This window comes from Amblyomma americanum, chromosome 3 (genome assembly GCF_052857255.1).
Source record: "Amblyomma americanum isolate KBUSLIRL-KWMA chromosome 3, ASM5285725v1, whole genome shotgun sequence".
NCBI classification, from domain to species: Eukaryota; Metazoa; Arthropoda; class Arachnida; order Ixodida; family Ixodidae; genus Amblyomma; species Amblyomma americanum.
In genome coordinates, this window is record NC_135499.1 from 164,102,699 (window position 1) to 164,113,165 (window position 10,467).

A 10,467-nucleotide genomic window follows, 5' to 3' on the forward strand; every position below is an offset into this window, starting at 1 on the left:
AAGCGAAGTTCGCAATTATAGTCTATACGTTTCGCGGGGAACAAGATAAAAACTAATCAATTTTAATCAAGTGTAAAGGACGGAAGTTTAATCATTGCTTTAATTCAATACCGTGCCCCGCATATGGATTGACGGGACTGCTAGTATCAGACATCAACGTTGCTAAAATCGGTATCAATAAACACCTTCTGCATCACGCAGGTGCTCTGCTTGGCTTTCTCGGCCGAGTTGATGCGTCAAAGCGGCAACGTTTTACGAACGAGCTGGTGTTACCTTTCGCTGGCAGCGGTGATAAATATGACGCACTTCGTCACCTTGTGTCATGTCAATTGTGAGGACATTCTTTTATTTTGTAGTGGCTTTCTCTACGAGTTCACAAATTATCTGTTCTATATTAATTTATGTAATCATGTGCACACAGAAGAAAGATTTAAGAAAAGACGTTGTTAAGAGCGCTCGCCTATTTATACGTAAAGCGGCACTCTCGCAAGCAACAGAGGTAATCAGCCCAATATTGGAAATGTATTGGCAAATGTTGGTCCTACAAAAGACCAGAGTGAAACCATCTCTTCCCAATATTGGGCCAATAACCTCTGCTGCCTGGGTTCACGAAGATTTAGGGCAGGTTCGTGTCCTTCCAGAGGTCCATAAGGTCACTGCCAGCGGTCTTGAGTGCGATTCGTTTTTTCAACCGCTCAACCTGCTCTGGCGAAAAGTGGTTCCTCCAGTCTCCAACGATCCCTTTACGTACGAACTCTCCCTGGACCGGCTTGGTGAGCATGCTTCCCAAGGACTCCACTATGGACCTCACTCCCGGGGGCAGCAGCTCCGGGGGCACCGAGGATAGCTCCTGACCCCAGGCCTTAAGGTCGGCATTAATTTTCTTCATCGATTCGATGCTGATGGCGCCGAGAACCTTCTCAAGCACATCTGGGTGCCGTCTCAGCTTGTCGCCGTACTCTTCTTTGCCCAAGAAATCGGCGATCTTGAGGACCCAACCACGAGTGTCCTTCTTGATGTCTTCGTAGGTCACGAAGAACACGTTGCTATCGCCGCGATGCTCGTACCAGGACAATACGTGGTCGAAGTAGTCGCCGAAATCCACTTTGCCTTCAATGAACATGTCGAAGAATTGGTCGAATGTGCCATCCTCGAACAGGTACGCAGGGAAGTTCCTCGTGTGGTAGTAGAATGACACGCAACAGTCATACGGGTTGCGAGTGACGTAGATGTACTTGGCCTTCGGCGAGTAAGGCTGCTTGTTGAACGGTAAGTGAGTCTTGATGGCGCCAGGGCGCGGCATAGAACGAGCTCCCTCGGCTCCGAGAAGCTCCAAGAAGGGAGCCATGCTCATGAACTCCATGTGGTTTGCCGGAGGCACGCCATCGCGATATATGTTGCACACAATGTGCTGCATCCATGTGGTGCCGCACTTCGGGTAGCTTACGATGAAGACGTCGCCGTCCAGCGGTTCGTAGGATAGGGCGGAGCGCATGTTCCTATCGGTGAACATGTGGCTGACGTACAGCCCATCAAAGTCCCGGTACACGTTGCGGCACGCCGGTCCAGGTTGGCATGCCTGCAGCGCAAGCGCACAAAACCAGCGTAAGAGAGCAATGCCAGCTAATAAATACCACAGCAAATTCCGGGAAAGAATAGACTGCTCTGATTCCTGTTCAGCGTAGTACTAGTCGAAGAGCAGTTAAAGAAAGCGTACTGAAATTGAATAGTAGCGTAAGCTGCGTTACGCCACCTTCATAAATTTATGCCCATGGAAACAAACCCATGTAGTTTCGACACATAGCAACGATTCAGATCAAAAGAAAGGGGTGGTAGGTATCTGTCAGAGTATTAGAAATGAATTCGTACAATACGCTATATTATTCCATATCAGACCGATGATGGTCAATTCCAAAGAAGGCAGAACTGATAAGAGTCGAATTCAATATCCTTGTCCATCTCTTGCAGATGCGGGAGTACTTGCTCAAATAACACGTACATGAAGCTATCGCTGAGTTTCTGTGCGCTGATATGCGGAAAGTTTTCTGAAAAGCACGTTCTGGGCTCTGCGCAAACTGTGGCAGATCGATCGCCTTACGCTGCACGAACTCGCAATAACTCAGCAGCGACGCTCAAAAAGCAATGCCACTAAAGACGGCACGCTGAAACTAGAAGCTCATGATGGATAAGGGAGTTTTACTCATTGTTCTCTGGTGGTTGGAAAAGCAGACTCAACTTAGTTTCTTTTTTTTGTTCAGGGCTGTAGGCAGGGAGGGATGAAGGTTGCGGAGTGTAGCAGTGCCAGCAGCACTTTTTGTTTTGGCTTCGCGTGCTCGCAAAGTCGCGTTTATATCTCAGAGCGTTCGTGTAGCACTTGGCGACGGCGACTGAGGGCACAGATGCTATGACAGCTGCACCGCAGGCGTCAGGAATTTAGCGCCATACTTGAAATTCGCGCATAAGTGCACCGTGTCCATGCCGATAAATGCCAGCCAGTTCTTGCCCGCTATTAAGAGCACTCTAGAATCAGGCAACAAGCGTTCAAACGCTCGCTTCTGGTCTAGCCAGTAAGTGAAAAAAATGTCTCAGTTAGATCCGTGATCAGCCGGTTTAAGTGCGACATACATGTTCCACAAAACTTAAAGTTTTGAGGAGAGGGAATTGCGTTACAGGTAATTGTTTGCGGACTGTCATCGTGATTAGAGAGAAACGCCTGTAGCTACGAATACGAAATAGAGAGGTCCGGACGTTTCGGTTCACGAAGATTGTTGTGTAAAGGCATTGGGTCCTACGGTAAGCTGACGCCATCGTCACTTTTCGATTGGCGCAGCAGATTTGATGTAAGGTTTAGAGACCATATTCACACATTTATTCACACATTGCGCATTTCCCGCTTCTCCGAACCGGCCATTCCGAGAACAGCTGCTGGCTATGCGCCCTCGCTGTTTGGCAGTGTCAGAAATGCCCCAGGGTTAATCTGCTGTGGTTATGGGGAATGTGTGTGGCTTGCTTTGTTACCAGGACTACTAGTGACCCCTTCTTGAATACAAAAATGCCACTGAACGGGAGTCAACAGTGCATTCCATTTTTCTGAGACAAAATACCGGCGACATACTTGTTTCATAGATGACAGGGCACCTAATTATGCCTTAGCACCTAATATTCGGGCTTCGCCACGTTAGTTTTGAGCTAGGAACAGGGAATGCCAATGCAATTTCTTTTTTTTTTCTCGTATGAAAGCAATTGTACTCAGACTTATAAAGCAATCGTCCTCTCAGGCTCTTGCTTAAAAAGTAAATAAAAACTTAGAGCATGCGGGACGGAATTTACGTGTCCGAGAGACATTAGGAAAGCTCAGTAATATCATGAAACGCAGGAAACGAACGTTGAAAGCGACAAAGTTTTGGCTGCAAAAATTGGAAGGGACACTTAAACTCCGCATTAATGGTATGGCGCGATAGAGTAATGGGTGAATTACCATATATGTAGACGGTAATTATCTACTTTGCATTTATTGATCCCCGGGGATTCCTCCTGACGCAATGGTGCAGCGCTTAAGCGATGTGCCACTGCCAAGCGATGGCAGGTGCTCGCTGCGGTGGGCCTTGTGCGACCCAGGTTGCTCTTCCCGAGTGACCAGTAATAAATTTAACTGCCACCTCCCACTGCCGGCAGTTTGCTGACTATCCAATGTGCAGGTTGTGATGACGCCGCAACGTCACGTGACTTAGGTGGCTGACGAAGAAGAAGGCGCCGACCAAAAGAAAAGATGGGATGACGTTTCGGCTCCCCCACGGGAGCCTTGTTCAGTCATTGTGAACAAGGCTCCCGTGGGGGAGCCGAAACGCCATCCCATCTTTTCTTTTGGTCGGCGCCTTCTTCTTCGTCATGTACCATCCCGACCAGACGGGTTTCCGTCAGACTCTAGACTTCGACTTAGGTGGCTCATTTGCCTCCTAGGTTGGTTGATCTCTGGGGACAGCCTGTGAGAAGCATGCGCGTGATTTTTCGCTCGCAACACCGACGCGACGCCGACACCGGATTTTCTGATGAACGGGCACTTCAACGATATCGCGACAAAAGCTCTACGCGTTCCCCGTAAACCAGAAATAGGAGTGCCGTTCGTGTAACTAGCTTATCAGAGTGGCGTGCGCAGACATGATAATTATCAGACTGACTACACCCGCCGCAGGGCAAAGGTCTCTACCATATCTCTCCAATTAACCGTGTCCCGTGCCAGCTGCGCCCACCCTATCCCCGCAAACCTCCTAATCTTATCCGACCACCTATCTTTCTGCCGCCCCCTTCTACGCTTGCCTTCTCTTGGAATACACTCAGTTACCCTTAAGAATCAGCGGTTCCTTGCCCTCGATTTACATGCCCTGCCCTAGCTTATTTCTTCTTGATTTCGACTAGGATGTTAGTAATCCACGTTTATACCCTGACTCACTCTGCTCTCTCCAAGGTGACGCTAGTCAGTTAATTGTACCATGAGCGCTCATACAACTGGTACGCTCGTCGGTAAAGGAGACTAGTTTCCTGGACTGGGGACTCCAACCACCTGCTCAGTCAAAACTTTACCCCTCCTCATCCTCTACTTTCTTCCTGTCTTTTAATGGTATACACCTGTCATTTTCCTTTCCATAGTTCATTGCCTTGTCCTAAATTTAAAAAGAACCATTTTCTTTAGCCTGCACGTCTGAGCTCCATAAGTGAGTACCAGCTGTACCTTACTGGTACTCACCTAGAGGCTCAGACATACCTACGAGAATATATTAACTGAGGAAACTGAAACACTGCAAATCAAATCTTCAAAATGCCTTTCTTTCTTAAATCAATGAAAAAAAAAATGGAACGAATACACTAAGGAAGCAATGCTTTGAATTGGGCTTCGTGACTGAAACTGATTCTATGGACGGCACAGAAGAGACAGGAACAAAGAAGAAGCATGAAAACAGCGCGGTATCGGCGCCGGTCCGCTGTTTTCTTGTGGCCTCTTTGGCCTTGTCTCTTTTGCGCCTTCCCTAGAATCAATTTCAGTCACCCGCTAATAAAGTTAGAAAAAGAAAGTTAGATAAGAAATATGAGCCCTCAGTGCTTTGTGACGATCGTAAAAAAAAAAAAAAACTTAAAACACCGTTTACCGAAATGTCTGTGTACAGACAGAACAAAGTGCTCATTCGAGAAGAGAGGACACTGACGAACCTCCTCGGCGGCCTTTTTGTCGGCTTCCTCTTCGAGGGGGTTCCAGGACGACGGCATGGCAGACGCGCTCAGCCGGCTGTGCTTCTCACCTGCGTCGGCAACGATGAGACAAACCCGTCCGCTTAGTCGCAGATTGAATGCGCCATCTAAAAAGCTCCAGAGTTGCAGATATTTGCAGTCTATCCAAAAAACAGTAATTTAATGGAAAAACGCAGCTGATCAGGCACGCTGTACCGATGCTATAGGTAGTGTCAGACAATTTGAAGGACGTTATTTCCCCTACGTTCAAGCAGACACACAAAAAGAGAGTAATATCAACACGTTCAAGCAGCGATAAATGTAGAAAGTTGGTGAAGACTTGATTGGACGCATAATGGCAGGCGGGATGCACATTAAGCTCAAACTCAGCACTATGAGCGCATACGTCATACTCGAGTGTGCACGCATCCTCAGCACGAGGACGTGGTTGACGATTAAAATAAAAAAATCGCATGACTTATTAACCAATCATTAATTTTCTGTACAGCGATTCATTGCGTGCAGACGGCGTTATCTCGAGCGTCTTGACTTTAGGTCTAGCTCTTGGAAACAAACCGTGGACTAAGCCTGAAAAAAGAAAGGAGCTATTTGGCCCAGACACAGAACATTAACGCCGCTCAATCTCCCGCGTAAAGCATAACTAGACTGGTAGTTATGAAGAACTTTTTTTTTTTTCAAATGCGAAGGTTACCGCGAAGGTTACTTGTTACCGCCTGTCCTAACATGATTTTTCCCAGACTTAACGTACCTTCACTTCCTTTGCCGAACATGAGCGCAAATTTCACACAGCCCGTTAGGTTTATGTTGACTTGCTTTTGGAATTCATGCACGCACAAATTCGTTCGCATGAGCTTGAAATATATAAAAAAATGAATATAAAGAAAAGAAAAGCTAAAAAACTATCAAAAATTGCGATTATGCTTGGGGAAATGTGCCTTGCTAGGCAATAAACTTTGCCTTGATACAACCAGTTTGCCACAGACTACGCTAAGGGCGAGGTCGGCGGGAACATTGACCTGTCGGAGCTATACGGATCAACATTTCGTTTCGAACATTGTTCACAATGGTTCACTGTTCGCAATAGCTCAGACATTGTTCACAATAGCTCAGACAAGGCGTATAGAGTGCGCTTGAGAAGAACCACGCGAAGTCGAACCACAGAGGGGGCGCGTTAGTTCGTACAACGAACCGCACAGGCACGTGGCGTACTCTTTGCAAAAGGGGCGGTCACCGTCAGCACGAAAAAAAAAAAAGAAGCAGCGCGTGCGCTTTCTGCAAACAGCGATGCGCCCATCAGGGCATTAGCGAGAATATGCTGAGGTACGATACTGGGACTCTTCTGGGGTTTTGTCGCACAGGTCTCTTACAATAATTCCCGGCCCCCAAGCGGCCTGCGGCATTTATACCAACGGCACACTGAACAAAAAGAACACTGGCGTTGTGTTCTGCGTGTCTCACAACATACCGAGGTTCATGCTTGCCCCACAGATGGGATCGCGCCAACTAGCCCGGAATACTGCCATTTTTCAGTATCTCCAAGGAGCCCACCAATATTCTTTCATATATACCTGATTCAAAACTTGACAGGGAGCAGTCGGTACGCTGGAGAGAGTCACAAACCAACACATTCCGAAACCTTTTATTTTACACAAAATTATTCCCACTTAGTACCGAGGCACTTGCCATTGGGGCGGGGATCGACAAACCCTTTATCACATAACATGTGGCTGCCAGCATATAACGGCAGCCCCTCAGATACCGAACGCCACAACAGAGCAGTCGGAGGCAGCACTGTCTAGCGATTGCCGAACTTTGCTTAGAGGCTATTTCTTTTCATGGCTTGTTTAATGAATAGTCATACACCGAATAGCGCATTGCAACAGCAAGAAAAACAGTTTATCGAGTTTATGAAGCAAAAAAAAAAGATCTCGTTGTCAAGAGTAGTGTAAGTGTGAAGTGCATTGCAGGAAATGCATAGCACATTCAAGGATGTTTCATAGATACTAGCCGAACTTAATTTTGGCCGGACCCTTTGACTACTGGACGGGCCGCCGCCGCCGCCTTCACCACGGTTCCATTTATCGAGCCAGGAAACATACGTAGCCTCCCTGGCTGCTTTGGAAGCTTGGAGAGCAGCCGCGATCAGCAGTTTCTCTCCTAGCTGAACAGCGTGCCGTTGGCATTTCGGAGGGCAAAGGTAACGGATGAAAGATGAGGGCGAGGAACTAAAAAGCAGTAGCCCGAGAGAACCAATGCGAAGCTGCAGTGCGAGTCCCGCTCCGGTATAAAGTTTTCTTCTGGATATCACACCATTCGGACGGAAAAGTTCGCAAGTTCCATGATAAGTGCGGATTAGTGTTCGGCTTCACATCCGTCCTCGGCTTCGCCGCACTAAAGGGACGATGTCTGATTTTTCTAAAGAGAACTAAAAGCACATCATGCTTGAAAAATGGCGCTAACGCTATGGTCGTACAATGCTAAGGAAAAAGAACTGTTAGGCACGCAGCATTTTCAACCTTCAAACATTACTGCTGTTTCTGCTGAAATTTATTATTGATGCTGCTCCTTTCGTGAATCGCTTTGGTTTTCGAGAGGAAAATATAAACGACCACTCATAGCCCTTCGTTTCATCTGCGATTTCTTGCTGTATCGTCTGTTAGGCTGCACATCAAAGCATGGTCCACAACCTCGTAACTGACGCTCGTCTGCAGCCCTTGTAGTTCGGGCGGGCGGCCGTATGTTCGGCCTCCAGACCACGGCGAGAAATAAGCCGGACGGAAGGCGCAAAGCCGGTTTTGACGCCACGTCTACCGTTCGGACGCGATTCTGTGTACCTCGTAAGGAATATGTTGCGCGTTTGTTGCCCGGAGACCTCGTTTCGCCCTAGCGTGACTGGACGAGCGAAGGACCGCCGGCAAACCATTATCTCCCTCTCTGTACCAGCCACGTGCAGCGGCGTCCCAGCATTCACATTCCCGACGCAAGCCATTCCGCGGTTTCACTGCGCCTTCCTTGTGTGTGCGCCACTGATGCGTGCAATTTGGAAAATGACCCAGGCAAAGGTCGGACATACAGCGGACATCATTATGATGTTTCTCTCAGCGCAGCCTGCCTGTGTGTTAGTGGTTCCCTTCGCTGCCCCAGCTGGTTTCCTCCAGCGTTAAGGATGAGTAAAAAATAAGTGAACAACGTCACATGATTGTTTTGTAATTAAGTTTCTCTTAGCACTCGCACCACCGTAACATAGCCTATAGCAAGAGGGGGAAGCTTTTCTCATGAAAGTTTTCCTGCCGGAGTGGTACTTACAGTCATGCGATTTATTAGCGTGGACACTGGAACGCGTGTCGAACTGTGCAGACAACGCAGCCTAGTGTGCGCTGCGAATAACGTCCCGTACGCGATTTGCGCAGATAGGGCTGTTAAACTATTGGATGCACTCCCAGCTATAGCGCCCGCATGCCGCCTGCTGCATCTGCTGTAGGCAACGCACATTGATACCTTGTCACAAAGGCGCGGACACTGAATACCTGCCTCGTGACCTTGACACGCATGTCGAAAGCGATAAACTGATGTCCCTTTTGAACTGGAAGGTAGCGAGTTTTCATTTACGACAAGAATGCCGGATTCTCGAACACGCATATCTGTTAACCGAGAGGAGCTAGAAATGATGAAATCGAGACAGATCGGCTTTCTCGACAGCTTCTGCATCTTTACGAAAAAACAAGAGACGGAAGTTTGACACTTGGGCACCACTACAAAATTATTTGCTGCTGGGCATGCGCGGCACGCAACGCTCCTCGGAGCGCGTCTTCATTAGCGGTTGTCGTCGCATGTTGTTGACAGCACGCGCAGCAGACTACAAAGCGAAACGAGAAGGCAAATCACGAGACGACAGGGAGGGCACGCGCTCCTGGAACAGCCGTGGCCCCGCAAGTCCCGCGCGTGACGTCACTCACAATACACACTGCCTTCAAGGTCGTAAGTCTCATGACTGATCGAGCGTCCATGCTCTGCTTGTGGCTATGAACTCAACTGCAAAAGAAAAGTTTTGCATGAGTTCTACATCTCCTTAAACCTATCTGACACAACTATGTAGGTGTACCGCATAATTTACTCGCATCCCTGGCTTGATTCTCAACTATAGTGCCGTCCTGATTCCACCAGTCTGCACATGTAACGACCAGTGCACGGCCGCGCATCTAAAACAATCCCCGATAACCAACGAACTCGAAAGCGTCATGTGCAAGCAGACACTATCTCTCAGTTGAAGGTCATGCAAACATTGCCAAACTGAGGGGCATGAAACAACAACTAACCTCAGGTAACGGCACACGCAACACTCAGCACGGTCTCCGGGGTCCTCTTTACCGGCGTAACCTGCACCGTGGTGGGGTGAACAAGACAGGCAGGTCTATAGGCGCGTGGCCGCCAACACTCGAGGCCGGGTACGTTCTGGCTGTCGCAAGCACGCGTCGTTTCCCCGTTTTCTTGCACGTTCCTTCCCGACCGCTTGCGTGCAATTGGAAGCCAAGGCCGCCGCTGCGCAGCCGCCGCTGGCAAATACCGCGTTGTCGACGCAGCGGCGGGACGAGAACGAGAGTGAGAGCGATGAAAGGAGCTGCAAGAGGAAGAGGAGAATGCAAGTGATTGTTATCATCCGTCGCTTTGTTGTTTCCTTTCGCTCAGCGAAATGGAGCATCGACGGCGGGGTGTTGTGGTTGAGTTAAAAGTCGCGGTACTGTTCACGGCCATGTTGTGTGGCCTTCGGGACTTGGTCATATGCAGATACCGCTAAGAGAAACGTGCTCAGATAAACAAAAAAATCGAGAAAAGAACTCGCTTTTTTCTTTTCCACACTGAAATGATCTGAAAGCTAAAAGGGTTGTCCCGAGGCAAATCTTAACACTGCATACTAACAACATACTGTAATAAGGGAGTAATTACTCACTGGCATCCACCCAAGCGCAGCCATAAGGCTACAAAAGAAAGATTTTTGAGAAAGCTGTATAGCTTTCCTTTGTAGCCTTATGGCTGCGCTTGGGTGGATGCCAATGAGTAATTACACCCTTATTACAAATCTACTCCACCTTGGGGGATTCCCCTAAGCATTTGACCAAGAACATACTATGCGCCAATGTGGAGAACACACTCCCCTGGTGTCCCGACAGGGAATTGTAGACCACTACGCAATACCCACTCTCATGATGCTCTAAATATGATGCG

At 48.3% G+C, this 10,467-nt stretch overlaps 1 protein-coding gene across 1 annotated transcript; it reads right to left on the reverse strand.

Moving 5' to 3' along the window:
• Window positions 1–312: 312 nt before the first annotated feature.
• Window positions 313–9,820, reverse strand: LOC144125334 (sulfotransferase ssu-1-like). Its single transcript, XM_077658617.1, has 3 exons — window positions 9,561–9,820; window positions 5,206–5,294; window positions 313–1,579 (listed from the first exon to the last, which is right to left on the reverse strand). Exons 2-3 carry the CDS (start codon window positions 5,260–5,262, stop codon window positions 617–619), a joined length of 1,020 nt encoding a protein of 339 aa, XP_077514743.1. The 5' UTR covers window positions 5,263–5,294; window positions 9,561–9,820; the 3' UTR covers window positions 313–616.
• Window positions 9,821–10,467: the final 647 nt, after the last annotated feature.